General features: G+C 40.6%; 1 protein-coding gene across 3 annotated transcripts in view; it reads left to right on the forward strand.

Annotated features, from left to right (window-relative positions):
• The first annotated feature begins 2,331 nt into the window (after nt 1-2,331).
• The window catches only part of aatka (apoptosis-associated tyrosine kinase a), a 51,008-nt gene continuing 27,421 nt past the window's right edge, over nt 2,332-25,918 (forward strand). The window contains exons 1-3 of one of the 3 annotated variants that reach the window (XM_056752719.1): nt 2,332-2,548; nt 2,885-3,424; nt 24,386-24,519. In XM_056752719.1, the coding sequence (XP_056608697.1) occupies nt 3,343-3,424; nt 24,386-24,519 (216 nt within the window). In that variant the 5' untranslated portion in view covers nt 2,332-2,548; nt 2,885-3,342. Of the gene's footprint in view, nt 3,425-12,147; nt 12,389-24,385; nt 24,520-25,918 lie in introns of those variants that run through there. The other 2 variants (XM_056752718.1, XM_056752721.1) reach the window with 2 other exon arrangements.

Here is a 25,918-nt window from a genome sequence, read left to right on the forward strand (position 1 = left end):
CTGCTGCTCTGTAGAGATTGTGTGTGTGTGTGTGTGTGTGTGACTCCAAACCCAAATTGATTAGTAAATCACCTTCACCTGGTGCACTCAGCCTAGTGCATTCAGGGCTGGTGTATCCAGGCTGGAGGGGCATGGCCCACAGTTCAGCTCAACACCTCCCACTCTATCTTCCCACGGAAACCACTGGAAAGATCGCAAACCATGGTGCACTTGTGGTCAAAGTTTCTCTCTTCGGCCTCTTGCCTGCTCTTCAGTTGGCAGCAGGACAACCAGTCTAGGTGAAGTATTGCGGACCGAAGGATGTTGAAGACGAGATGCTTGGTTAATGATGTCACCGGCCTCACTTCAGGGATACAGAAGCTTGGAGCAATCCTGACATTTACATCCCGTACAATGGCTCTGGAGTCTATGTTGACACTGACAAATCTTCCAAGCTCGAACTGTCCCCTCAATGCATTCTGATCACACAGCCAAACAATGTCTCCAACAGCAACATTCCTTTGTACAGCGTGCCGCTTACTTCTTAGAAACAGATTAGGACCAGCAAGCTGGCTCCACGATGTCCAGAACTTGTTGACCTGGTGCTGCATTTCCTGGAGTCTCTTATAGGGATATCTAGTGAAGTCAAACGTCTTCCAGTCACTACTTGAAGATGCTCGCCCCAGCAGAAGTGCATTGGGTGTGATCCCGCTTTCTTTAAGGCTCTGCACCCTGGCATCGATAGGCGATCATTAGCAAGATTAGCAGCGAGCTGGAGGGTGGTCTTAAGCTCACTGTAGCTGAGGCATGACTCTCTCCCCAATCTTTGGAATGCCTTCTTCTTGCACCTTAGTGTAGTTCCTTGTGGTTCCACCTCCCACCATGCTGCTTTTGCTTTTCCTCCGGGTTGTGCTGCCTCTGCATGCTTCAGCACTGGGACATAGGTAGTAGTGATGTTCTGCGGCCCGCCTGCCTTCACATTCAGGATTTCTACACAAGAAGGACGTTTTGCAGTGGTCCTCATCATCATGAACCTCCAAACATTTCCCGCAAGCTCCCAGTTTCCTTACTGAATCCTTCTTCTCTGTGAGTCTGAGCGTGCAGAACTTTCTGCATTAGTAGAGTTTTCTCTTAGCTTGATGACGCCAAAAACAACACATCCGTAAAGATGGCTGCTTGACTGGTTTAAGGCCCTGGTTCTGCCTATTCACATTACATCAATCTTCTAAATAAAAGAAAGAAAGAAAGAAAAAGTGTGATGATTGGAATCTTGTTAAGTCTTCCTGAAATTAGCTGCCTTATCAAGTGGGGAGTTTTGCACACTAAAACCTTGCAATAGTGAGGGAACTTGACATTGACCCTGTATGACATATCCCTTTATTGCTCCCTGAACTCTCTTTAAGTCGCTTTGGATAAAAGAGTCTGCTAAATGACTAAATGTTAAGGTTATTGTAGGATGTAAGGAATTCACATGAAGTAATATCTCACATGATGGCCCAAAAGCAGGAAAATTAATGAGGGAAGTATAGAGATTAAGAATGTAGGGAATATAGACATTTCTCTTCACACTTCATCACAGTTGGTGGCGCTGTACAACTTTACTGTAAGTTGGTTCGAAGCCCGGCATGAAGCCTAAAGAAGTTTTGACAGACAGTGCCTTCCAAACCGGATATCGCCCTTCGAATTGCACTGTGGAGTGAAAACAATCATGACTGCTATACTGAAGAGTTGTTCCAAACCAAAGTGTTCATAACTATAGACACTAGCCCATAAGGGCACTTAAAGAAACAGTTGTTTGGTCCCCTACACTACACCCTTCAACCTTTCCAAGCACTCACTCCCGAGGTTAAGTGAGGGCATAGGGACGAGCCATTTGTTTTTAATTCCAAGAACGCAAAGGACGCAGCGCAATGACTTCTGGGATTTAAAGCGGGTTCGGTACATGCAAGTCTGCATTTGACATCTCATTGATATCAAGAACACATCAAGGTACATTCATGCATTCTCTGTACTTGAATAAATGATGAATGAGCCAGAACGGGAGAACGTTAGACCGCTGAAGAATACGTATTGATAAACGACTCATTGTTACAAGAAACATACGATGCATAACATTGTTTACTGGAAATGCTTATTTCACATCATTTTTATCGACATCGAGTACGTTTTGCAAAAATCTGTAATGGAAACCCAGCTGCACTTTGAAAATCTTGATTCTAAAAACACACGCCGCCACGATCACAAGAATGAAAACATGTCAATTTATCAAAAACTCCTGTTTATTGCAAAAAAAGTGTTTATGCAATTAGATAGAATATTTAGCAAACTGCAATTCAAACAGTTTTTGTCGCATGTAATGGTCTTGTGGGATAGGAAGAGTTCACATTAGGCTTGTTCGACTCCATGCCTAGAGCAAGACCGCTGAAGAACACATATTGAATGATAAAACACTCATTGTTGTGAGAAAAATGCATAGCATTGTTTACTGGAAATGCTTATTTCACATTATATAAGTCTGTAATGGAAACCCAGCTATGCACCAGTGAATCTGAAACCCAACGCTTCACAGGTCACGCTCACACAAGAACGAATATAATCTTTTATAAAAATGTGACATTCATTTCTCACATACATTTATTTTTATTAAATTGCTAGACTAACAAGCTCTGACAAACAGGTCACTTTCACTCTGTCATTTTTAGGAATATTATCGTTTTGTTTAAACACAAACATTGTGTTATATTTGTGTCGTGTCTATTCGTGGCAATTTCCAAATGATATTTTGTTACGTTGTTATTAGGAATAACAAATCACCTCACACAGTCACGACAGATGTCAGGCGTCATTTAGAGCAGGTATATGCTGACTGTACGCCGTTCACGTTCTTGTTGTCTTTGCCTCTCAGTCTCTTGTTCATCTTTGCCCCTGACGCACTCATCATAACAAATCGAGCGGAGCGCCAAGTGGGGATGAATCCGGAGTGAATAGCTGCAGGCAGCGCAAACCCTTTGCTGGAATGAGTCTGGACAACTGCCAAACACCAGAGTCTTGGTGCATAGCCTGTACATGGAGGAAAAGCGACGTTGATAGGTGCTCTACCGCGATTCCGCACACAGACTGATGGAAGAGGAGACGCTGTTTTTACCCTGAAACGCAGCAGCCTACATGCAGAAAAGAGAGAGACGAGCGGAGATGTTTTTCCTGCATCTGTTCCTTAATCCGACGCATGTGACGCGACGCGCGCTCACTTTCATGATGCATTTGACCACCCTCATGCCTGATCTCCTTTTATAAAGTGATTGTCTTTCTTTTTTAATGTACATTTGCGGTGCCCTGCGGTATATCTGAAGCCTTACCAGGAGGATGAGAGCGTCGGTATTTGTCGTGGTCATGTCCTCTGTGTTTTTAAATCCCAGTTTTGCCTTCAGTTCGCATTTTGACCCAGGTGAGTAAAAACACAAAGACCTGCAATCGTGTATTGTTCTTTTAATATGCATCGATATAAAATCCTATATATATATATATATATATATATATATATATATATATATATATATATATATATATAAAGGAACATAAGGCTTGCAATTGTCTGTCACGATCAAATTGCAAAGATATTTACGTCACATAGCGAATTTTATTGAATCTATTATCTTGAAGAAGTAACAAAATCATAATCATGTTTATTTTGAATATACAATATTTTATAGACGTTTTTGCAAACATTTATTGTGAATTATATGTTAGAGGACAACGTTTGTGTGTGTGTGTGTGTGTTATTGTGCATGCACATGCATGTTCATCATTAAGGGGCAGCGTGTGTTTTGCATATTAAAGGTGTGGATGCGTAGCGTACTCTATGTATGCAGTGAGACAGAGCTGACTTGGCATTAGTCAGCCAGAATTGTTGTGTTCCTCTCGTTGTGTGTTCCCAAGGCAGTTCCGTTGCGTAACGTTTGTATGTTTGACATATCTGAGCGCTGGTGTTTACTTCCCGAGAAGTCAGCAGTCGACTGGGTGACCTCGAGGGCAAGCCACGCTCGTGAGAGAGATTCGTCCTTGCGGTGCTTTAACTCCGTGTGGTGTTTGTGGTTCAACATACTGAGGAATCAAGCGGCTTAGAGCTCGCTCTGCATGCATGCCCTGCAGCCCGGCGACAGGCCCAGCCAAGCAGATCGCAGTGGGGTGCTCGGCTGCACGTCTGCAGTCGGCTCAGACTTGTCATTCAGAGCGAAGCAGTGCACACAGGGGCGAAGAGTGGGTGTGCCAAGACCTTAGCAAGCAGAATGGAAACGCCATCAGTTATTGTGACTTAGGTACGGAGAGGAATAGGTGGTGCCATAAATAGAGCCAAATGCGCTGGCCAAGGTGACGCGCAGCATACTAATGAATCAGCTACTGTTCATCCGCCTCTGAATCGGGGGTGCGGAGCGGGTCGAGTTCTTTTGCTGCTTCATTCTTGCTCCCTGTCCTTTTTCCGTTTTAATGTATCTGTGTTTTCTCCAAGGTTTTTGATCATGCACACGGTGGATGTGCAGATCAGCGTTTTAATGGCAAACTGTAACGTAAGGGCCACAGACGTTTACAATGCGTGAAAGGTCTTGTGTTACTATATCTGCCTTTAGAGAGAAAACATCTAGACTTCTGCCTTCTCTTGTGTTTGTAAACACAACATACACAGCCAGTTCAAGATATTAGGACATGAGTGTTCAAATTTGGTTCACAGCAGCACACCCTGATCGGGTGGTGCAGTAAAGATGTTGGTGGATTGGGTAAGGCTGTAAGGTTCCCTTTGGTGTATGACAGCAAATTTTGGGGCGACTATAGGTAGCCTTGCTCAGTCTGGGTGATATACATGCCTTATAATGGGCTGGAGTCAGCAGGAATCTGTTACTTGGACCGGCCGAGTAATGGGATTGAGAATCAATGTTTCAGTGGCACTGGATGTGTGACAGGAGGCTAATCATACTCATACTTGTAGTATTCTTAATTCGGACAAGGACGTGGCTATGTGACAATATAATTTCTTCATCATGTAACAGCAGTGTTAAAAGGCTGTCTCAAGATTAACACAGGGTTAGTTTGATCTCCGGGTAGAGTTGGAAAGCCGGTTATTGTTTAAAACTAGTTAAATACAAAAACAGCTCCATGTGAGAACCAAAAAGAGAAAAGGAGAGATGCAACAATACTAAATTTCTCCACCGATAATGATAGCGTCAGAGTGATGTCTGCCGATTCCGATTCTGAAGATTAAATGAATATTTCTGAATGGTATAATTCATATAACGACTATTAATTTTGAACATCAAACTGATGATGTTTCTTAACATTTTCTATAAACCGAGCACAATTCATTGCATTTCCCTTTCCTCTCTTGATTGACGGGATATATTGGCCCTGATTGTCATCTGTTTTTAAATTATCGGCCCATAGTGTAAAAATGTGCTTTTATCGTCCAATACCGATTATTGGCCGATAAATTGGTGCATCTCTGGAAAAAATAATTGAAGAACGTTGATAACCAGACAACATTGGCCCCCATTGACTTCCATTGTATGAAGACAAAACCACTTAGACATTTCTCAAAATATCGTCTTTTGTGTCATATTAATGTTTTGAATAACATGAGTTGAATAAAAGAGTGCATTCAATGTTTGCATTTTAATGTGAAGGATAGTTTATCATTTACTCACCCTCTTATCATTTTAGCCCTGTGTGACTTTCTTTCTTCTGCAGAACACAAAAGAAGATATTTTGAAGAGTGTTGGTAACTAAAAACCGTTGGTCGCCATTGACTTCTATTGTATAGACACAAAACCAATGGAAGTCAATGGGGACCAACAGTTTTTGGTTAACAGCATTCTTCAAAATATCTTCTTTTCTGTTTTCAAAAGAAAGATAGTCATACAGGTTTGAAATGAAAAGAGGGTGAGTAAATGATTACAGAATTTTCCCTTTTTGGGGGAAATATCCCTTTAAGGAACAGGATTTAGAAAGTTGATTTGGATTAAGAAACAAAAGAGTTAAATTCTTTAGGATTCCCTGTGTCTGGTACATTCAGATGTGGGTGTGGGGAGATCTAGGACCCACATAAAAAAATTCATAAGTTGATAGCCATTCTTTTAGTCATTTTCAGTTCCGGGACATCATTGATTACCATAACAGGAAGAATTAAATGGTTGTCAATTCTGCCCAAGAACTCTTTGTTTTCCTACATTCTTTAAAATATCTCATCATGTGTTCAACCTAACAAAAACATTTAATATTTGTTCTACAATGGTAGCAGATTGTGTCCCAGAACTATAAAATTGCTAACATTCTTCCAAATATATTTTTTTCGTTTTCAGTGGAACAAATAAATGTATACAGGTTAGAAACAACCTGAGGGTGAGTAAATGATGACAGATATTCCATTTTTGGATGAACTATTCCTTTAAGGCCAAACTTTATTCAAGTGTGCTGTAAAGTTATTTGCATCACAGATGTGGTTTGCCTGAAACTGTGTGTGATCTATGAGCTTTGCTGTTGCCCGGTCATGAAGAACAGAATCCTCATTGCAGAATACTTTAATACATACTTGTGGTCGTGACTGTTTACTTCAGTCGTGTTACTCTTTCTGACTCCTGTCGACTCTTAAGGTTTTCTTTCTAGGAGGATCTTTTTCTCGGATGTTTATTTCAGATGCTCTGGGCTTTGAAAGTTGAAGGATGTTTTAAAAAAAACATAGAGGGCTGATATCTTAAATGATAAGGCAACATTTGGTTTCATATGGCCTCTTTAATTATTCAGAGTTAACAAACGCGGATTGCAGTATAAAATTAGATTTAGAGAAAATTTTGAGAATTTTTCGGTGTGTATAATGCTGACAAAAAAAAAGCCAAATCACCAGCCTCAATACAAAATACTGTAGATTGTCTTTCATTATTTTTATATCAGACGACACATGTACGGTATGGTCTTTCAATGTGTGTAGAACCAACATAAATCCATATTTCCTCCAAAGTTTTCATTCATTTTTAGGTCCTTTGTGGGCTCAAAAGCAATCTTCTGCAGAGATACATCTGGTAAGGGAAAGATAGATGGTTAATTCCAGAAACAGTGTTTTTGGAAAGGAATGCTGCTGAATTCATTCTGTATTTGTTGTTGGCTTTTACAGTATGAGGATATTGAAGTTTTGGATTGTCCTTTGTTACAAACGTGGCCTTTTTGTCAACAGATCAATACTAAGTTGATAGACCTATTAATCCTCAGCAATAGCCGTCAGGAGGCTATTTAAGCTCACTCATTGGACTGCAGTCTGCTTCTGTTGCAATGGTCTTCTGTTCTCTAATGGCAGTGAAATGGCTGTGCTGGTGTTCACTAATATGATGAGTGAAGGTGAAGGCACCTGTACACAGAAGCAGCACCATGGACAGAGTAATTTCAATGTGTCCGTGCGTATTTTGTTTCTAAGTTGTTTATATTATATAAGGCACTTTTCCCAGCACCCTCAATAGTGGCATTCCCTGTACCTCAAATGTGAATATACTTGTGAACCTTGTCTCCCTAAAAGAAGACATACATATTTTATGTATATTGTTTTATATTGTTCTCTGTCCCATCCCAAACACGTCTGCTCTTACACGTTAACTGCGTCTTACTGACAGATGAGTTCATGCAGTATTTAATACACCACCTCGCCCTGACCCCGACTGGATTGAACGCTGGTTACCACACCACGTGAAGCAGCCTGCCAGAGTACCGCAGTGTGCGTGTGTGTCTTTGAGAGGATGTGTAAAAAGTGTTCATCATACGATAAATCCAGATTAAACAGGTTCGTGGGAATGAGATTTAATAATGCTGAAGGTTGGTGACGGTAGATTAATGTATTTAAAAGCAGAGACATGCCAAACTAAATACCGTATTTTGTCTGAATAAATGTCTGAAAAAATTAATCATCACAGTCATTCTAAAAGAAGCTCCCTATATCTAAGTTCATAATTGCTGCGATGTTGCACAATCTTTCATCTCGTGTTGATAACCGATCTAGATGAAGTGCAGTATCTGGAGATGTCCGTCCACATCTTGAGCTGTGCTTTCAGCTGCGTAATGCATTAAATAAAATATAAAAATGCTTTACAGTATGCAGGAAAGAGTATAAACAGGCAGCTGGATGAGATAGAGCTTGAGAATGTGGAGAACAGACAGGACGCGGTCTTATTTCATAATAGATTGCCATATATGTGCTCAGGGTTTCCCTGTATGATGTTTGTGTGAAAAAACTGGTGTGTATTTATGTTGGTTTATTATGTGTGTGTCTGTTTGTAGTAGCCTAGTTGTTTGTGCCAGTCTTAGTTTTTAATGTATGTTTGTCGTCATGTTTTTTCTTCCTTCTGGATGTTGCTTTCTTATCTGTGCTACACATGTTGTTCCTGGAAAGGAACGGTTACAAAAACACATTGTCTCCTTCCTGATTGTGGGTCTCAACAGAGGCACGCACACATTTATAAACCTACTGCGGAGGCACTAATAGCACCGCAAAGATACTCTGCACTAAAAATAAATGACTGAGTAATTAATTATGAATTATCTAGGGATGAGGACAACCCAACCGAGCTCGCCATCAGGTTAAAGGCCCTCGTGAGCTGCCTACATAGACAGCATTTTACGGCACCCAGCCAACATGATGGCTTTTCCAAAAGAAAAGGAGTATACTTGCAGTGTCTTCTGAGCGACCTTCTTTCTGCTGGATTTAAAGTGTTAGTTCACCATTTACTCACCCTTAAGTTGTTCCAAACCAGCCTGAATTACGTTGTTCTGCTGACCACAAAGGAAGATATTTGTAAGAATGCTTGTAACCAAACAGACCTTGGGCACTATAGACTTCCAAAGTATGGAAAAAAGTACTATGGTAGTTAATGGCGCCCCAGAATGGTTTAGTTTCCAAATTCTTTAAAATACAGTTCAAAAGAACAGAGATGTTTTGGAACAACTTAAGGATGACATAATTTTCATATGGGTGAACTATCACTTAAAGGCAGCTGCAAAATCCTTACAAAATCCCATAATGCATTGCGAAATGTGCAATGATCTTTTAATTCAAGATGCCAAAATGCGAAATATGTTTTCATTTAAACATCAAAAAGGAAAACAGCATTTATGTGATGCACATGTAGTGTGTTTTGAATCTAAGTATACGGTATACAGTATGTATTGCAGAAAAAATTTAAGCAGCACCCCAGATTTTGAAACAGATCCAGGCAGTCACGCACTACAGCTGCCATTAACATTAACAAATCTAATTGTGTCTTTGTATTTATATCTTTTGATTAGATGTTTTTCTCATTTACAAGAATATGTTTCCAACTAACAGATGAAGTGAAATGAAGAGAAAGCTTCTTAGACTGGGCACTAATGACCGCTCGCCCCCATAACCCGTCACAGCCCTGTTAATTACTATGCTTACAGAAACCATGGGCTGCCATCTGTGCTAAACTAGCGCTTCGGTTACATGCCAAAAGCTGCTTGCTGCTAGCTTCATGGAGCAACATTCCTTCCTTGAATCACCCTGTAGTTCAATGTCTCTATTCACTCATCTGCTTAAACACCCTATAGCAAATTGGCAATAAATCCCTTTCTGTGTCTCTTTTTTCACCGTCACTCACTGAGTGCTTGACAGAAGGCAACTGTCAGCATCAATTCTTGGGCTACTGAATAGAGGAACACGGAGAGTTTTCCACTGATTCAGCACTGCTTGTTTATTGAACACTTTATTTAGTTTTTCCTTATTTCTGCATAGAAAGGATTACATAACCCACATGAAATCTCACCTTTTTTGTGTATATTTGATTTTGAAAGTCAGTGAAAGTTATAAGTAGGGTTGTCACGATACCATATAAATATCTTACGATGCTATACCAGCGATACCAGGTAGTATCACGATGCTGTGCCAATTGAAATCTACAACATAAACCAAATATTGTATGAACGTTAATGCACATATTTAACATTACTTACAGTACTACGCTACTAACACAGAGCCGCATAACAGTGCAACCTTACTTATAAAAATGGCAAAATATGTTAAATTGAGCTCTGGAAAATACAATTCAATTAGTGAGTGAATTCATTACCAAGATTGATAAAATATATAAAAAACTAAACATGAAACCAGTGAGGGTTGCTATAGAAATTGTAAACAATAAAGTGGAATACCTTAAAGGGGTCATATGGCGCCAATACGTTTTTCTGTCTTTGTCTTTGGTGTGTTGTTAGTTGACTTCGGATGTATTAGACACGTAGAATTACAAACATTTAAGTGTCGGAACAAAAGATGCATTCTATCCAAAAGCTAATGGGTGAGCCAGACCTGCATGAAACACCTTGTGTATCCACACCCACACAAATCTACGTCAGTTCGTGATATGATTTGACTATGACCGCCCAAATGTATACGCAAGTAAGGTGAGCGTACCTGTCAGTACAATTGCTTTGGAACCTGATGTTCCAAAAAGGATAAGAGATGTTACAATTCTGTCACACGTTTGCAATATTTGACCAATCGTAGCACACCTTGCTTTTCAGAGCGATGAGCTCTGTAAAAAATATGTGTGATTCAGAGAGGCGGAGCAAAAGGAAGATACAAACATGCACTGTATGTGAAAATACAGCGTTTTTAACCATAAATCCCGTATAAACATTGTATTACATCTAAAACAAACGATACTATTCGTTTTAGCCTTTTCCCCTCACCCCATTTATAATCTTACCATTGCATTAAGAACCTCTAACAGACTCTGTTTCCAAGCTAGGCGTGTCACACACGTCCGGTAAAGTGAATCAAAAGCATTTCAATGGCCCCCTGGTGGCTGGCAGCAGTATAGGTCATAAACCCCGCCCCCTCCATGTAAACAAACGGGAATCACGCCAAACAAAAACAATCTGGTTATACTTCAAATATATTTTTTCCAAAAGTCTGTCATTTTAGTTAGTTTCATCTCGCACTCATTACTGAGCAAATTCTGTCTCCAAATGATGTCATCGGCGCAATATGTCAATAGCCATATCTCAGACATTTCGGCTTCATGTACGTTGGAAGTAAATGTGGATGTGTTGTGAGTAGGAGGAGAAAATGATTATTAAAAGAGGTACAACACTATGAATATATTTATAAAACTACATTGTCATATATCGTGTCACTTAAATAAAATACCACACACCATGAAACAGGTTAACACCTACCTCTACTTTGTAGTATCAAATGAATATCAAATATATTTACTTGTCTCAGTACCTACTGGAGCAGAAATATACAATATTGTAGAATGTAGCGTAATGGGCTGTCTACCTTCTTGAACAGTTTTTGCATCATGAGGTCACCTGCCTCTGCAGGATTATATATGACATCAATTTTATGTTTGGAGCTCATCGTTCCTGTGTTGTCATAAAACATTCTTGTATTTTATAAAGGGAGATTTATGAAGGTCCAAACCGGGGAAACGCTATCTTGCCTTGTAATAGAAGAATCAGTCCCCATCCCACCTCATTCTGAGGCTGTATATTTCCCTAAATGTCACGTGTTGTTACTCGTGCTTTCCCATTGTCTCGGCTAGTGTCTGATGCACTCTATAAAAGTGTGTAAAGGTCAACGTTGTCGTGGGTCTGAATGAGCACATCCATTAACGTTCCAGTGCTCATTGTTTATACCCTGATTCCAACTGATACAGGCTTATCCGCTGAAGCAAATAGAGCTGGATCTCGTTCTGCACGGAGAGAGAGAGGGAGAGAAAAATGTGCCGCTCATACAAATGACCCGAAGCAGAAGAGTCTGTTGCATAATGTTCCCCGTCTGGAAGAATGCAGACTTGTGCTCTCCGGCGGTCCCTCATTGGAGATGTGTTTTTCCAGTAGTGTTAAGATTGGCACATCACCAACTCTCTGCAGAGCTGTCAGCATCTGCTTGTGACGGTGAAAAGGATTGTGGGTGTGTGTGCCTATGCTTTCATGACTTTCAAGTATATAAAGACAGGGTACAGAACAGCTCAGCTGGATGTTGGCTGAGCGTGCTGAGCCAGGAGAGAAAAGGAATATATGTGCATGGGAAAAAGTGGAGACTAAAAATGGAACACAGGTGCACCCCACAACCAGCCCCCCCCCCGGCTTCCTTCCTACCAGGCATCGACACAATTGGGGTCTGGTGTTGTTATATACGTGTTAAATACACGTTCTCATGCAGAATGTTCTCTGATAGCGGAGAGCGAGGTGATAAGTCAGTGATCCCACAGCTTCATAAAGCCAAACTCTCATGTTGAAGGCCTCCAAGCTGATGAGTTTTGGAATTAATGTCCACGTCTGAAGGTCTTTGGGGACTCTTTTGTCTTGAGGACAACAGCTCTGCCACTGCGCAACAAAGACTACGGGGTTGTTTTTGGTAGGTTTTGTTATGTTCTTTTGGTTTTAACCACAACTTTTAAATTATACTACAGTCTGTGTTGGACTTAGAGATGTAGAGATGAATTTTGTAATAAAGAAACAAGAGTTAAATTGGTCATATCATAATCTCTTTTTATTTTGGAATACAAATTTACCCAGCAAACTTTATTATCTAATTTCTGTTGAAGATATATGGAAGTTTTCGAACTTTTATTGAAACTAGGCTGCACAAATAACTCATTGTCACTTCGACGAACTTCAGATTCTCCTGACATCAATGCATCATCATCTACATATTAAATGTTTGATATCAGGGACGTTTGCTAGGCAATCTGTTCCTGGCATGACTAAACTTTATGTTAAATGAAGAGCTAAATGATGTGTGAACTTCGATGTTTATGTGGTACTTGTACATTGTCAGGTTACTGTACATTGTGTGGCAATTTGGAAACTCTCCAGGGGGACAGTAAAACATTTACTTGTCCTGAACCTTGGCTTTTATCAAGGCTTGAATGAGATGACTGACCCTGATTAATGGCACAAAGACTATTCTAGTGGAGGTAGAGGATGCGTCTGGATGCGAAAGAAATCAGTGCAGATTTAATGCATTCTGTTTTAAAGAAGGCCATTTTATTAAGTGTCATTCTTTTTTTCTTCTTTTTTTCCCGCTTCTCTGTGTGTTGCAGAACACGCCGCTATTTTATAATTCTGAGCTCGTTGGCTTTCTTGTGGATCAGCATCGTCACGGGTGTTACAATTTTTTTTATCGCTTCTGTTTTCACGTGTTTACACTCATAGTAATAAACCGGCTATGCAGAAAACCGCGTTTACATTTAAGTTTGAGACTTGCGTGCTATGACGTCATCATGGATAGTCTGTTTAGTAATTAAAAATGCAGCGTGAAAACAGTCAAAAGCTATATTTTTATATCTCTTCTCCTGTACGCATTACCTGCATATGCAACAATAGATCTTCATTTGGACATTTCTGAGACATTTCTCAAGATACCTTCTTTTGTGTTCCGTGCAACAAAGATTCGTATACACTTTTTGAGAGTCGTGAGGATGAATAAAGAGTAGATTTTTTATTTTTGGGTGAACTATCCCTTTAAGGAGCCATAATGCACCACTATGAGCGTCTTTGCAGTTTGCGACTATAGAGGACATTCACGCTGGTTAAGCGTCTCTATGATGTCAGCACTGTTGTGTTCCTCTTGCATTGTCTTTCATCAGAATGCAGCAGAGGCTTCCACAAGTTTTCAAAACCAAAGCCTTTCTTTCCGCTGTGTCATGGCATGAGCATCTCATGTTAAGCCCTAAACTCACTATGCAGTCCCTGTAGCAGGCATGTCCCTGTAGTCTGTGACATTGGGGTTGGTGGGAGAACTCTCTCTCTCTCTCTTGCTCTTAGTCCTTTATTTCCCTCACAATAGCAGAGAGTGCTGAAATGGCAGAATACAACCTTGAGAAGTTTCATCCATTTTTGACCCGTCTGTGGTTGAACAGCTTTTTAATAAAGGGAAAGGGGTGCTCATAAAATCAAACGCTTCAGGGAACAAAGACACTGCAGCTGATTACAGTTGTCACTTCTCTAAATCTTAGTCTGTATGCACAGAGTTTGGTTATTTAAAGCAGTGACATCTGTATTTTACAACCAGGTAGTGATTTTTATGAGACAAATCTGTCTCTCTTCTTTGAGAAAATCATAAGAGTTGTACTGTACAAAATGCATTGACTAATTTATACATTTTGTTACAGTCTCTTTGCCATATTTAATCTCATGATTTCTATGGTCTGAAATATGTTATGCTTCTTGTGCATGTATGCAAACACAGACGTGAACAGCCATCTTGTTGAAGAACATGAATGTGCACTGTAGCATTGCTGGGGAACAGAGAAACCGTCCTCTAGAGAGCCATAGACTAAGGCTTCTTTTTTTTACATTGCATTGAGTTTTAATTTGTTTGCTTCAATGTGTATATAAAAGCAAAGACGTAGTATGTAACAATAGAAAAACAACACACATAACAGGTTTCCTGAAAAAACAATTCAGTTTTTTTTGTGATAGACTTAAAGGGGAACTCCAACCAAAAAAGAAAATTCTGCCATTGATTTCTTACCTTCAAGTAGTTAAACATCTGTAGGACCTCCATTTTCCCCAAAACTTAAATCAAGGTAGTTTTGGAAGCTAGATTGCAACGCAACCGATCTTCAAAGAGCTGAAAATGCGTAATGACATTGTAAAACTGTCCATGCGACTCCAGTGGTTCAGTATAAATGAATATATCGAGAATACTTTATGTGCTCAAACAAACAAAACTAACGACTATGTTTTAAACTGGTTGCGTTGCAATCTATGAAGGAGTGAGAAAGCTTCCAAAATCACCTTCATTTACATTTTCTGGAAAAACGGATGTTAAACTACTTCAGGGTGAGTAATTAATGGTAATTTATTCATTTTCATTATTAAAGAGTTCATCTTTAAGTGCGATTTATGTAGACACACCTGCTCCCCATTCACACCTGAGACCTTGTAACACTAACACTAAAGAATTACCGGGGAGGGAAAATGGCTAATTTGGCCCAATTTGGACATTTTGACTGAGGGGTGTACTCACTTTTGTTGCCAGTGGTTTAGACATCAATAGCTGTGTGTTGAATTATATTGAGGGGAAAGCAAATTTACATTGTTATACAAGTTGTTCACTCACTACTTTATATTGTTGCAGACTTTCATTTCTTCAGTGTTGTCACATGAAAAGATATAACCAAATATTTACAAAAATGTGAGGCGTCTACTCACTTCTGGGAGATACATATTTTACACATTATCTTATTTATCCTCAATTTATATAATGGAGGGGAGCACCAGTTCTTTAAATGGGTTTGAGAATCACTGATCTAAATAAATGATTTGTTCCATATACAATTCAAGCTGCAACAAACGAACCGTCTATTTTCAGCTAACACTTCTAAATGCTTACACACGAGAGCATATGCAACAAGGTTAAGGCTAGATGGGATACAGCTACCGCCACTGGGCATGTGCTCTTAAATACTGTATAATTTTTGTCACGCTGAAAACAGTTAATTACAATAATTGTATTATTGAAAGGTTAGCTTTAGGGTTTGAGTAGGTGTTGACATATCTCTATCTCTAAACGCTAAACTCATTTATTGTAAATTTATGGCGCGATTCTGCACCACTTCCGTCAGTAGCTTTAGTTCTGCAGAACACAAAGAAGATATTTTGAAGAATGTTGGTAACCAAAATCTTTTAGTTCCCCTTGCTTCCATTGTACAGACCAAAAACACTGTGACATTTCACAAAATATCTTAGAAAGATCCATATACAGGTTTAAAATAACATAGGCAATGGCATAAATAAAGGTATGCTATCCCTTTACCCTATCCCTTTTTCTTGCTCTGTGTACATGGATTTGCTTTGTAAAGATTATATATATATATATATATGGGTTATATTATAAGAATCTGTTTATGAAAGAGGGAAATCTGCTTAGTTCTCCAAGTTACTATACAATGAAAACAGTGTAATGATGCTGGTTTGACATATAGTACAGAACAATTTGTCATCGCAAAAGGACTGTGCCTTTTTTAACTTCCCTGTTCTATTTTCGTTTTTTGGAAATCCTGGACTAAAAAAGCAGCTCAGGAGAAGGTTTTTGGGTTAGAAATTGTGAGAGCGAATTAAGTCACTGTAGGAGGGATTCCTGGAATATGAGTCTGTACGCGAGTCACACGGCTTTATGGTGCAGTGAGGCGGATGTCTCGTGTCCCCAGTGACTACTGCCCCCTCCTCCCCTACATATACCAATACAGACACAAACAGAGCCACTATCAAAGTACACTCTGTACACTTCAAGTATATTTATCAAACAGATTTATCAGTCTTCCATTTCTTGGACAAACAGGGAGTCGCACAGGTGGTATATTTTTACTGAAGTTCCCCCAATAAAAACAGACATGTTGCTTGTACCAGATTGCAACTAGATTTTAAACCAGCCAGCTCTGTACAATTAAAATATTTTTTAACTAATGCACCGCATATAAATGATGGAATATCGCGATGCCATCAGTGGAGAAGTATCTCTCGTGGGAAATAAATCAAGCACACTCTCTTAATCGGATGTTTTGCTGCTGAAGCGAGTGTTGTGATACTTTAAATCAGATCTTAACCGCGCTGGGTTTATTAGGTTTGTCAACTCAAAACCCCACTCTGTAACATGAGATGTTTCAATTCACTTTGTGAAATAAGCATCAGGTGAGTGAAACTGTTAAGGAGGCTGTGAATGCTTGAATGTGAACGTGATGAGAGAGGGAGAGAGAGAGAGAGAGGAAAGCAGTTGTTAATGCATCAGTATAAGCGAGTTTGGAAGTCCAATCAAACATGACGGGTCAGCCAGTCAAGCTGTTACCATGGAGATGCAGGAGTGGGCTGGAGGAGGAGTTTTGGTACACTCGACAAGTTGACTTTGTCTCTTCATGTGGTTTTGTGTAAACACATGGGTCACATATTATTTAATAAATATCAATATTTGTGTGTTATAATATGTGCAAATGCAGTCACTGATGAGGTGCTCCAGTATGCAAGTGCTGTCATCCAGCAAACACAGCCTCAATTGGGTCATCAAAGATGGAGATGTGGCAACTGTGGCACCATTTACCACATCAGCAGGTCCCCAGACTGCCCATCTATCGGCCAAAAATGTAGGCACTGTGGTAAGCTTAATCATTTGCAAGGTGGTGCAGATCAAAGACCAGTGCAGTTATATTTACATCATCACAGTCCTCGCCAGCAGTTATTCACACAGTGGGTCATCACTCAGTTACCTTCTCTACATGTGCGGTGCCGCTAAAATACTCTGCATTCCACTCGTTCTTGACACAGGTGCCAAGGTGTCAATGCTTAAAATGGCCACCTACAATATTTTTTTCTCTGATGTGGAGTTGCAGCCATCTCCTCTTAAGCTCTGTGGTTATGTCCGAGCCAGCATTGCAGTGACTGGAGTAGTTAAACTGCCGGTTCAGTATGGACGTTCTACATCACGCAGTAGGATCCTAATATTCTGTGTCTGGACCTGTTCATCAGCATTGGGTTTTCCCTGCACGTCAACAGCGGTGTAACTATCCTTTAGTTGGATTCTCCATGTCAGGCACAGTTTCCCGTTACATTCAGTGGATTAGGCTGCCTTTATGCTTTTTCTCATAAACCTCTGCTTAAGCCTGACGTACCACCTGTCATCCAGCCACTACGTAGAGTGCCTCTCGCCCAGCATGACAAAGTTACAACCAAACTGCAGGGCATGTTTACAGCAGACCTCATTGAGCCCATTGATGCCACCCCTTGGGTTTCGAATCTTGTGATTGTGCAGAAACGGTAGGGGGCATTTGTCTCTGTATCGACCTTCTGGGGTCTAATAAGGCCACAGTTCCAGGCCGAAAACCGCTACCAGCAATTGAGGAACTCACCACACTTTTCCATGGGTCCACTGTTTTCTTAAAGCTTGATTTTAAATAGGGTAAAATGCAGAAACCCCTGCACGAAGACAGGAGAAACCTGGCCATATTCGTGACTCACTGGGGGGGTTTGTTTCAAGAGGATTTCTATTAGCCTTAGTTCAGCGCTTAGCTGCTTTCATAAGATCATGGCGACTGTCCTAGCAGGGCTCCTGGGTACAGCTGTGTACTTGGATGATATTGTAGTTCATGGAAAGGATGTCGCCACTCATAATGAATGCTTGCAACAGGTTCACAGCTTTGTCCAGACACAATCTGACAGTGCATGCAGAAAATTAGTGTTTGCAGCCCCAGCAATATACTTTTTGGGTCTTCGGGTATCGCACCACTACAGTCCACTACAGAGGAGAGAGAGTGTAGGGAGAAAGAGGGTGAGTAAGCAGATCAACGGTTTAGTGAAAACACCTTCTTCTCATTCTAGTAATTGGCGAGGAGACGCATTTAAGGTGCGACGGAGGAAGCGAGAGAGAGAGAGAAACGAGGCTGGGAAGACAAGAGTCGGGAGCCAGAGAGATAGTGTGTTCAGGAATACCCAGACAAGGAAAGAATCTTCAAACCTGAGTGTTGTGTTAATTTAATGAGCGGGAGTGCAACCTGGAAGCATTGTAAATAAAGAAGAATCTGTTTTCCCAGCCACGCCGACCCCACCTCCTTTCTTCTTAATAATTTAACCCTGTTACACTGGTGCCAAAACCCGGGAGGAAGGAGAGACATGCTGTCGGAGAGTCCTCGCCGCCGAGTGGCCTCACGGTGCCGGAGAGTTCAGGCAGCGTGGACAAAGGGCATCCACCAGAGGCTGCCTGAAGCGGTGGCTCTGGGGAAACGGAAGTGCACAGTGCGGCCACCGTCAAAGCTTTGGTGGAACGGCGACCTTTGCTGCTGCGCACCTGGGTCAAGGTAGGGTGGCTATCGTCCAAGCGGGAGAGGGGGAGTTTCCTCCGTCCGCCAGAGGCCGGAGCCTGCGTCCTTCCCCCGAAGGGAAGGAGCAGGGGGCGGGAGTGCTGAGTGCGGCCACCGCCTGCCAGAGGCCGGAGCCTGCGTCCGTCCGCCCAAGGGGGAGGACGGGGAACACGCCCCGACTCCCCGCTAAAGGAGGAGCCACCCCCAGCCTCCAGGGGGCCCAAGGCCACCGCAAGGCAACGTAAAGGAGAGTAACCGGCTGGCTGAGGACCGAGCGGCAGCATGTCAGGGAACCGGACTATACATTTTTTTACGTTTTTCTCCTCTCTCCCCTCTCTCTTTCCGGTCGCTCCGAGTGCTCCCATCTCCATTGTCTCATCCCGTCGCTGCATGCCCCCAGGCGAAAGGTACTCCGAGACTGGGAGACCCCGTGGGAACGGGGAGCAAGCACAGTCTCGGGGGTAACCCCCCGGCCTCTGAGGGGCGATGGGGGTATGTAGTGGAGAAGGCGGGGCGAGACCGTGGTTCGATACCGGTGAGTAATTGTTAATGAGTGCCAACCGTGCGCGCACCGGTCTCGTATCAGGTAGGAGATCGGGAGCATATAAGAGAACGAGTGACCGGACCTTCGATGAGAGAGGACCGGGCCCGAACATGTTTATGTTTTTATTTATGTTTTATTCACTGGCCGTCGACCGTAAAGGCAGCCGGCTGTCTTTTTACTTCCGTGTTATTGTTTGTTTATTTTTATTAAAGTGATTGAAATGTCTGCCGCTTCCCGCCTCCTTCCTTCCTTTAAATTGAACCTTGCTACAGCCATCTTTAACCTCCCAGTGCCAGTTTCAGCTGGAAAGCATTCATCCTTGCTGGGCATGACTGCTTACTATCTCAGATTCTTACCTCAGTATTCTGCAATCACTGCTCCCCTATGACAGGACCTTCTCACATCACCGACAAAATTAGCTCATTTTGATCTCTTCAACCCCAACCTGGTGACATGTGATGCATCAGCAGTAGCAGTCGGAAGAGTCCTGTCACAAATGCATGGTGGCAGAGAGGCACTGGCGTGTATTTGGGCAAGTAAGCGCTAGCACATGTACTTATATGGATGATCTTTTACACTCAGAACAGAGCACTGCTCTCATGTCCTCTTTGAGAACTGGCCACAAGCCACTCGGACTTCACCGCTGGGCCAACAGATTGAATCAGTACAACTACCAGCTGCAGTTCATCCCTGGAAAAGACAACCTAGTTGCAGATTTCCTGTCACCTTCTATTGTGGAATCAAACAGCTAAGCCAAGCAGCCTGAGTCAGACATGGAGAGTGACCTTTTGCAGTTAGTGTATGAGCCCCTGCCGGCCGCTGTTTCGCTTGAGGAACTTAAGCGGGAGTCTGCAGCAGACCCTCTCTTTGTTATCCAGAGCACCTACATTCAGAAAGAATAGCCAGCTCGGGTGAACTCTGAATTGATACCCTACTCATAAGTAAAGTCAGAACTGACATGTTGGAGTGAGTCTTGCATCACATAGAGGGACAGGGCAGTCATTCCACCTACGATCACCATCAGCGATTCTTAGTCGTTGTGTATGACCTCAACTCAAAGTGGCCGTAGGTTACGCCTATGGGATCTGTTTCAGCCTCCAATATAGTTGATCGTCTGGAGCAAATTTTTTCCTGTTGTGGCATTCCATGGGCCATAACCACAGACAACGAGCTGCAGTTCATTTCTAGTGAGTCTAGTGGCCGTCTACTTTTTAGCCAAAGGTATAACTCACGTATACACTTCCTACAACAGTCCCCAAGCTAATTGGGCGGGGTGGAAAGATTTATCCAAAGTCTGAAGATTGGCATACGGGCACACCTTGCCCATTTTCCCAAACCCTCTTACATTACTGTGCCATCAAGCATGCCACTACAGGAGCATCCCCTGCCAGTCTCATGCTTGGAAGAGAACTGGAATTGCCATTCACCAGGCTGCGACCACCTTATCAACGTCCAGAGAGCACTCCATTTTTGCATCGGTCCATTTTTTTCACGGGTTCACCAACACCTGAAAAAAATGAGAACCAGATATGACAGCAATCATCATGTTAGGCCCACCAAGATAAGAGTCCAGGATTGGGTCAGAGCTAGTAGGTCACACCGGAGCAAGAAACTGTGCTCTTTTCTGTCTGAGCCTCTCCAAGTCAAAATGCAGCTAGGGCTGGTCACTATTGAGCTACCTGATGGGTCCCGCTGGCCATCAGTCTTCTTTTAAAAGAGTGCCTGCACCTTCTGTAATCGAGAAAACTCTAAACAGACCTATGGTCATGGAGTCCTTTCTAACATTACCAAATATCGATCCTATCATGGTCATCAGGCAGGTGGAGGGAACTGATCAGTGCCCACTGCACACTTCCAGGACTTTGAAGTTACATTTAAAACCTAATGTTGGTGGGAGAGGGGGAAATGTTGGGTTATTCAGTTTGTTATTGTTGTTGCCTGTTGTTGTAAAGTAAACTGTTGTCGTAAAACTGTGATGCACATGCTTTGGGGGATTCCGTGTTCGGTTCTGTTGTTGTTGCTAAAGTTTCAGGAAGTAAAGTAGCATCCTGCCAAAGCCCTTTTTGTCTTTCTTTTCCGGAACATAACAGAGATATCTATTCATTTGTGCTCAGAGCACATCTTCTGAATGCGCATTTAGTGCAGCTGTACACATCTTAATCTGGACAATGTCAACATGTTAGTTTCCCATCAATGAGTCGTACAAAGTAACTTTTTTGGGGCAATCTGAAAAGGAAACCAATACAGGTTTAAAAGTTTGACTCAAGTTGTCACTGCAAAAACAGCTTTTTAATGTTAAAACTTTACATTAACTTTCTTATATTATGTATGTTTCATTATTTACTTTACATTTGCTCATGGGCATCGACATCTGTGCATAAAATATCGTCCTCATTTATTTCAGATATCATTTTTCAAAAATTATTTAAATAAGGTCTATATTTCTCTTCCATTCATCATATGGTTGCCTCACGCAAATATTCTAAAATAAATAATATTTTTATAAATAATATAAGCTTCCCAACCACCGCACAATTTGTCCATTACCCCCGTGGTGGTAAAAAACTGGTTTTAGGCCAATATTTTATTAAAATTTCAGTAAACAGAAACAAACTTTTAATTTGAGTAAACCTAAACCTGTGAGCACATGTTTTTGCACATGTAATATTCATGTGGCTTTTGGTAAGGTTAAACAGTAGACACTGAGCAGTTTGTTTTCCTGTGTTTATGCCTTTTGTCCCATGTCGTTTTCTGGTGGAAGGCATTGACCTTACAATCCTCATGACCCCAGTCATGCTTCATACGTGTCAACAGTAACGTGTGTCAGCAATTCTGCCAAAAAGAGACTTCCTGTATTTCATTGTGTTGAAGTGTTATGTGCTGCCGATCAGGATGTGCGTGCACTTTTCTGTGCTGGCATGTCAGAACTTCCAAGTGTGTGTGTCTCTTTTGCTGACTGAAGGTTTAATGTGAAAGCCAGAATAAATCTCAGCACTAAAAGTGACACCTAGAGCGACGGTGTCCTATGACTGTAACAAGTTCTAAATACTGTTGGACGCAGTCCCATCACTTTTGCCTTCATTCATTATACAGCCAATCAAACGCAAGTGTAGGTCACTAGAGATGGGTGTTATGATCAAAGTTTCATGGTAACATGATAAAATTAATCAAATATCATGATGCAGTTCTTTTTGCTGGAAATTCAAAATTCATAATGTGTGTTTTTGGATATTGCAGATCCCAGAATTCATAACAAATGTGACCCTGGACGACAAAACCAGTCTTAAGGGTCAATTTTTAGAAATTAAGATTTTTACATCATCTTAATGCTTTCTATTGATATATGGTTTGTTAGGAAAGGACATTATCTCGGGTTACAAAAACAGTTTACAAAGCTGGAATTTGAGGGTGCAAAGAAAGCAAAATATTGAGAAAATCGCCTTTGAAGTTGGTAATCTGAGGCACTGTAGCGCGCCATCCAATAACAAAAATAATGTATTTATACATTTAACATGGGACATTTATAAGATATCTTCATGGGTCATGATCTATACTAAATATCCTAATGATTTTTGGCAACAAGAAAAATCGTTAATCTGTTCCCCTACAATTTTGGCGATTACTAAAAATGTTCCCATGCTACTTAAGACTATTATCCAGGGTCACAAATAGAGACTATACGTTTTTTCTTTAGGTCCAGAAATGAATGAGTAAAATAAGCAAATATTCAAATACTTCAGCGCAAATAATTACAAAAAATTACAGTGACAAAATTGTGAAACTTCAATAACTTCAGATCTCATTGGTTTTTGCATGTTCGTCTGTGACAAATAAAAAGCATTACGATTTGAACTTATTTTCATGTCATCATATTTCAATTTGAACTATAGTTGTTTTGGTATGTGCTTGAAGGTGACATGGAAAATATCGGTTGATTTCCATCACAAGTAAATATAGAGTAACATGCAATTTTTATGTTTCAAACAAAGATGGTGATAGATAGGCTAAATTACTTATTCCAGCTTTAAATCACACACTGATGACAGAATTAGTATTTTTGTAACGTCCTTTAGGACTACATTTTATTCACTGGCTTCACATTCATTAGCATACAGCCAATCAGGCTGCAGAGCTAATTTGCATAACTGCATACCTTTCAGAATTTAAATGTTGCATTTTCTCAATTAAATGACCATATCTGTCTCTTACTTCATTAGTTGATAAAACTCCAATTTCATGTCCTTATGAATAACAATTGAATCATTTCCTATCACTTCTGTGGCTCATCTTTATGCTTTTTTAAACTTAACACGTAATTCTTAATGCACACTGGTTCTCAGTCATGCACCACAACAAGTAAAGCTTCTTCTCTTTTAGCGCTGATGTTGTCATGTTCCTTCATCTGCAAGTAATTTTGATCAAATGTGATGCCCTCCAAATCAAATTACTGACGGAGCCGCATTCTGATTCACTTTCTGTTATGAAACCTTTAGATTGGGTTCATTTTAATCAGCTTCTAAAAGTCCACATTAAACTCTAGGTGATCTTGCATCTTCTTTGTAAGATGTTTATTTTAAATACTTCATTATACTGTACCTTTCCTTGAAGATTTCATTTTGAAATGTACAGTTACATTTAATTAATTCAGCAGTCTTTTATCCTTTTATTCTGTTTGATGGCCCTAACCCCACACTGGAAAAAAGATTGTTGGGTTAACCTACAAAAATAAGTTACCTGGTTGCCTTAAAATTTTGAGTTTATTCAACTTAAAAATATTTGTCAACACAAAGAGTTTTCATCAAATTCATTATTTTAATTAATAATTACAAAAAATATGACAACCAGGTAACTTATTTTTGAATCTTTTTGAAACTTAAGTTGAATCAACAAAAAGCGACAAATAATTTAACAATGCACAGAAGTTGAACATTTAACCTGTAAACGTCTTAACAAAAGTAATAAAGTCTGGCGTTTAGAGATGCTGATATACTGAAAGTCTGTTTATTCACTGCAGGTGGCTCCCCGCTGAGCGAGCTGTCATGGCCTTCATCTCTGGCGGTGGTTGCCGTCTCCTTCTCGGGCCTGTTCACATTCGTCTTCCTCATGCTGGCCTGCCTGTGCTGCAAGAAAGGGGACATCAGCTTCAAGGTGAGAGCTCAGTCCTCATTAGTTCTTTCATCCATCAGAACGAGGCTCTAAATGAGAAGAGGATGAGAAATTAATCTCTTCTTCTGTCCCCCGTCATTTCTCACAGGCCCATCAGTCACTTTACAGTGTTTCGACCACAAACTGTTATCACTGCTGTTTGATGTCACCTTGCGCTTTTTCCCAGACACATTTCATGTCTTTCATCATGTTCCTTTTAATTTGTCCTTCTAGTCACGTATGGACATACCCAGTCTTACTAGGGAACGTCTAAAAAATTCTGAGGATCCTATGAAACCTCTGATATCTTTGGATGTCTTTGACAGTTGTAGCTTTATACAGTATGTGATTGTTTTTTAAAATCCCCCCGCTTATAATGTTCTGTATTAAATACTTGTGAAATAACTCAACCAGTGTTCAAGTGTTGAAACAGGAAGTTTGGATCAGAGCAAAGCCCTCGGGCCTTTTTTAAATATCTGGTAGCCGTTAGTTGCCACATTATTTTAGAGCAAATGAGAATGTACATTCGTTAATGTTTTATTGATAAAAGTTTATTTTGTCTACGTAAATGACAATTTTAAATATTAAACCCAAAGTAAGATGTAAGATCTAAATATTTAAGATTCTGCATTATTTCTAGGTCACTTATCAGATCAGCTGTCTGTCTTCATTTATTCACCCTTATGTCATTCAGAAACTCTATGTGACGGTTTCTTGTGTGGAACACAGAAGAAGATATTTTGAGAAATGTTTCAGTGGTTTTGTGTCCTTACAATGGAAGTCAATGGTGGACAATGTTGTTTGGTCACCAGCGTCCTTCTATATACTTTTTTGGTTTTTCTGCGACCTCAGATTTTTTGTTGACTACTTTGTGAAAAAAGTTGTGTCTACGTTGACTACTCGATGACGTCTTTAATTCCTAAAATAAGATCTAGGGGATGTTTTAAAACATGATGTGATGGGTGTGGGCAGTGCGGGCCGCGTGAGAATGGTGGGAAAATAAATAGTATCTAAAGACAAATAAACTATTGTTCACCTATTGCCCAAGAGGAACAACAGGTAAACTTAAATAAATCTAGGCTATTTTAAAGCACAAGGTTGTTAGCAGCAGCGGAGCTGTGCAGTAAAAGAGCAGCAGGATGATATTTACAGTAGCCTAACCAAACGTTACTTCAGACATGTTCAGACACACCAAACTTCCATGATATTTACAACAAATCAAGTGAAAGTGTCTTGTGCACTAACTTTTTAAAATTTATTTATTAGCCTAATGCAGCTGATGCTTTATCATAGCGAACTTACAAAAGCAGCACCTTAGTGAAACAGTGGGAACAAGAACAAAAATACCATATATTTTTAAAAGATATGCGTGAAGAAGCCAGCGCACTACAACATTTGGTTT

This window comes from Triplophysa dalaica, chromosome 7, assembly GCF_015846415.1.
Source record: "Triplophysa dalaica isolate WHDGS20190420 chromosome 7, ASM1584641v1, whole genome shotgun sequence".
NCBI classification, from domain to species: Eukaryota; Metazoa; Chordata; class Actinopteri; order Cypriniformes; family Nemacheilidae; genus Triplophysa; species Triplophysa dalaica.